Source organism: Humulus lupulus, chromosome 6, assembly GCF_963169125.1.
Source record: "Humulus lupulus chromosome 6, drHumLupu1.1, whole genome shotgun sequence".
Classification (NCBI taxonomy): domain Eukaryota; kingdom Viridiplantae; phylum Streptophyta; class Magnoliopsida; order Rosales; family Cannabaceae; genus Humulus; species Humulus lupulus.
In genome coordinates, this window is record NC_084798.1 from 36,005,087 (window position 1) to 36,010,223 (window position 5,137).

At 27.4% G+C, this 5,137-nt stretch overlaps 1 protein-coding gene across 1 annotated transcript; it reads right to left on the minus strand.

Annotated features, from left to right (window-relative positions):
• Window positions 1-236: 236 nt before the first annotated feature.
• Window positions 237-3,560, minus strand: LOC133782057 (uncharacterized). Its single transcript, XM_062221212.1, has 3 exons — window positions 2,929-3,560; window positions 1,452-1,527; window positions 237-780 (listed from the first exon to the last, which is right to left on the minus strand). Exons 1-3 carry the CDS (start codon window positions 3,370-3,372, stop codon window positions 641-643), a joined length of 660 nt encoding a protein of 219 aa, XP_062077196.1. The 5' UTR covers window positions 3,373-3,560; the 3' UTR covers window positions 237-640.
• Window positions 3,561-5,137: the final 1,577 nt, after the last annotated feature.

Consider the following 5,137-nt stretch of genomic DNA (forward strand, 5'->3'; position numbering starts at 1 on the left):
GTGACATTAACAACTTATTGGAATCGGACAATAATACCTAGGACCATACAATACAAAACAAATTTTAATTTGCATATTGTATACAAAATATAAAAAAAAAAATCACTTTAGTGCTATATACATATAATGATAGCACACAACCATCACATATAATTGATCATCACATGATTTGGTAAATAAAAGTTAATAGACATATATGTCTTAAACATTACCATATATATAGGTGAAAAAATAGATAAAATTCAAGCATTTTCACCCATGATATATATCACTATCAATACAGCTTCAATTAACTTCAAGTTGGTCATCACATTATCAAAGTCTCTCACACCTACCCATTTGAATTTTTTCTACCTAGCTTTTATTTTGTGATAGGACCATTTGGCCTAACATTGAACTCAATGGGACAGTTGCCCTACAAACAAAGGAGAGGGGCATGCATGCAAAGCTTCAAAATATACTACATATAAAATTCCTTCTGAGTCAGCTGATAATCAGAGATATGAGATATGTATAACATAAGTTCGAGTTCTCTCTCCTATAAATAAATAGGGATAATATTATATATATATATATAGGTTCCATATTTTTTGGGTAAAGTTGAAAAACCTTAATTAATAAATAGCTAGGGTTAAAATAGCTATTCGGTAGCAGAACATGCAGAGGGCCAGAACTCTGCTCTTCTAACCTTGGAGATGCTCTCCAAAACTCCAACGGGCGACACGTGTCCCATCACAGTTACCCTTTTCGTTTCCAGCTCTATGCTAAACGACGTCACTCCTGAAAATTCCACCCAACCAAATATTAATAATAATAATAATAATTTATATATGTGCCAAAATCATGCATTAGGTTTAGGTCAAAGTCTAGGGTTTCCGTTATAGTGTTGTTTTGTGCGTTGCCTTATTATACGTCACAGCTAGAATTCATGACAGTTTTGGGGATGAAAAGTTTGCTATATATAGTCTGTACTTTCTTTCCTTTTATCCTTTTCAATTGATAATTTTACGTTAAATTACTTATAAGTTTTACTACTCTGCTGCATGCCCTTTCTCTTTTTTCCTTATATATCATTGAAAATTTACTATTGACCTTGTTGCCATTATGATACACAAGATTGTTTTATTAAGTTTTATAGTCATGCACATATATCGGTGCATGTTTTGATTTAAAATTTTATAATTGATTTAATATATGAAAAAAAAGGTGAATAAATCTCGAATGTGATATTAATTAGAGGGTAAGTTACATTTCAAGATCGATGCATTCCTATATAACCTAATTAATCCAAGCAAAATTTTTATAGGTTATATTAACCTTCATTTGGATTTAATTTTCTGAGAATAATTTAAAAGTAAACAAATTGATTAATATTATTGGAAAATATTATTTTCTTTGTTTGTATTTATATATTTATAAACATAATTAGTATAGTGAACATAAATTTATACCTTCCATTTTAGAAAGATGTTTCTTGAGTTTACCAGCGCATCCTTGACAATGAAGAGAAACCCTCATTACAACCACCTACAAACACAACATATATGTTTTATATTATGGAAGCAAGAAGTCATCAATACAGTTATGATACTTTTCAACTCAAATCAACATTTTTTTTCTTCATACTAATATATATAAAAGAAAAGAATAAACAGTAATAAATATGTTTACTGCTCATACCAAATAGCAATTTTTTAAATGCAATGTTATTAAAAATTAAAAATTAGATACACCCATTAATTCCACAGCAAAAATAATGTAAAAAATTTAGCATTAAATCGATGAAAAAGACTTCTCATTCTCAACTGTAAACAATAAGTATTTAATGACTATGTTCCTATTGCTTTCCCTTAAATTGTTGCCGCCATTATCCCAAAAAAATAATAATAATAAATCGAGGCATACTATTAACTCATAATTAATTAATATGAGCAAACGTAGACGTTTAATGTATATATTAGTGTGTCCATACATATATACTTTTTCATTGTTATTATACGAACCATATTGTCGTCTCTGTATTTATAAACGATACTAATTAAGTATTTTATGTATATATATACATTATAGTTAATATTGTAGGTGTCATAAATATCACAGTGAAACAAAAAAGATTATAAATAATTTTAAAAAAGGAAGATCCTAAACAGCATCAAGGGACTAGAGAAAGAGATATCACATTTCTAGTAATTATTTCATGTTGTCACATATAATATATATAGTACTCATGTCACGTTCATTTGGTCCCACATTATTGAACATATAGTAATATAAATATATATAAAAATGCATTATGAATATTAGTATGTATTATTGTATACTATTAATTAGCATGGTACCAAATATATATAATGTGCTCTTACAAATGTAAGACTTACATAATACGAATTAATATGACTAATCATTAGCCTATAATTAAATAAGTACATACTATTTTTTAAAATGCTAAGAGATCGAGTAGACAAATTATTATTATTATGCGCACTATCATCAGTTTTGGGAAGAGACGTGGAGAATTAGAACTGATCATTACTTAAATTTAAAACTTATTTAATAATATTGGTACAGTCAATAAAAATATGCAGCCAAAGTAGCTGATTATTATTTATTAAAAATAAATAAAAGGTTGCTGATTAATAACTATACAGTAACGCCCATAGCGAAAATTTAATTGGTTTGACAAAATAAAGTGAAAAAGCAAAACCAAATTGTACCCTTATAAGTTAAAATGTACAAAGTTTGAAGATTCGATATTATCATCAATGTTTTTAACGGATATCGGAATTATTATATGTATAAATATATATAATATAATAATAAAAAAAACCCAAGTGTGTCATGTGTGTGAACAACATAAGATTTTTGGTTTTCTCTTTACATACATTGTGTGATGAAAAAGAAAAGAAGAGGGTATAATAATGGCATTACCTGGAATACATTATCAGGCACTGAATTGATCATGAGTTGTGGTGGTTTGGGAGGTCTTTGCTGACGATAATGATCATGATCACCATTAATCCTTGAAGCTTTTTGTGGGCCCTTGATCAAGGAAGCAGGCAAAACGACTGATTTGTTATGAGCCGAATTAGTACTTGTGGTACTTGTATTATTGATCAACTTTCTTTGAGAATGATGATCGTGTTGATGATGATGATGAACAAGTTTCGAGTACTTGGCAGTGGTGAATAATCTCCCATTAATGTGACGATCACCACTAGTAGTAGTGGCGGTAACATAACGATCTGCCGGTACGAGTCTTCGGCCTGGCACGATGGCCGAGCGCGAATCAGGCGTAATGCAAACGGCGGTTGCCGCGGGAGAGTGGCACATGAAACCCCCCATTTTCTTCTTGGTCATGCCTTTCATGTTCATGATTATTTGGTAGGGTTTTGAAAGAGAGGGTAGATATAACAATACAGCACTATTTTTTTTTTTTGAAGAAGAAGAAAAAGTGATGAGATTTTTGTAATTTAGGCAAAATGGTTAGGAGAAGAGAAGAGGGAGTTGATGAGGATAGAATGAGTGGGGATGTGGTATAGAGAAGTAGTGTAGTAGTAGTAGTAGAAGTAGTATTAGTAGTGAGGATATGATGTAGATATAAGAGAAACATGCAGTCTTTATGACTCAGCTAACAGGGAATTGGCTGGCAATACTCCCACTTTTATTTGTTGTACCGTGCCATTTTCAATGCCTTCACCTTCCTGTCTTTTTCTCTTATTGTTCACAATTAACTAGTATTGTCATTTTGTGGCATGTCATATATATATATATATATATTGTATATATAATTCCATGAAACGTACAAAGATTTCCATTCAGATATTCCTTTCAAGGATTAGTATAGACATAACTTATCTTCTATATACGTAAAGTAATCATGCCAATGGGTAAATAAAGGGTTATAACGACAAAATTGTTTTGAATTGATATCATAATATATATGTATATTTATAGGTACTGGTTTAAGGGTATGATATAATTTATAAAAAATGTCTTTATTGGTAACCGGTTTCATAATACCATCAATTATACATTGGTCATTTATTGATTCTTTATTAGAAAGTTGATCCTAATTTTAATATCACAATTAATTCAGGGTCAAATAGATAGTTGATCCCTCAATTATTTGAGATGGTTATTTCTAAGCAGATAAGAGTCATACTGTGTCACTTGTGTGGCTATCTTAAATATTAGGTAACTGTGTGGGAGGAGAAGGGTTTTGATTCCCATTGAATTTATATAAATTGGATAACAAAATAAATTTGTTTTAACGGTTTTTTATTTTTTTCCGTTAATTTTAACATAATATTTTTATATTTAAAGGTATTGTAAATATGACTTAAACTTAAATAAATAAATAATTAAACAAATTAAAATAAGATATTTTTGAGATATTTTACAACGATAATTATTTAAAAATAATAAAAACATATATTTTATAACTTAAATAAAAACTTAATTAAACTTAAATTAATATTATATTAGACATATAATATATGATATTTTGTTGTCACTGTCAAATTCAAAAACTAGAACAAACATAATCTTAAACAAAAATTAATTAATTAATTGATTAAAATATGATATTTTATGATAATTTAAATAATTAAATCATATTTATTTAAAAATAATAAAGGCATACATATTATTTTTTTTATCTTATAAATTTGTGTGATAGTTTGTTTTTTATCAAGTGATTGAAATTTTTTTTCTTCTTTAAATTCACTAAAGGACATTGCGAGATATTAGAAAGTAAAAATAATTTATGCATGTATACTACTGTCTACACTCTGACTTTTTCTATTATTATTTTATTTCTATTATTAATTTCTTTTTAAATATTATTGTATTTTTTTTATATATATATATCATGTAGCCATGTAAATATATATATATTTATGTCAACGTTGTATTTAGATGTCATATATATGGAGATTATTGATATAAATATTTATGTATATTATAGAACTATAATGCATTCTATTATATATATATTTAAAAAAAATTGTTATTATAGATATTATTTAGAATTTTAAAATTAAATATACACGTTTGCTTTTGCCTAATATATATATATATATATATATATATATATATAAATATATATATTAAACGGATAAGAATCCTTGGTTCACAA

Bases quoted from the DNA above. Each gene is read 5' to 3' on its own strand.
- LOC133782057 (XM_062221212.1), bottom strand. From the start codon at position 3,372: ATGAACATGAAAGGCATGACCAAGAAGAAAATGGGGGGTTTCATGTGC. The intron at 1,528-2,928 runs GTAATGCCATTA...TTGTGTTTGTAG, and splicing joins TGCCTGATAATGTATTCCAG to GTGGTTGTAATGAGGGTTTC. The intron at 781-1,451 runs GTATAAATTTAT...TGGAATTTTCAG, and splicing joins ACATCTTTCTAAAATGGAAG to GAGTGACGTCGTTTAGCATA.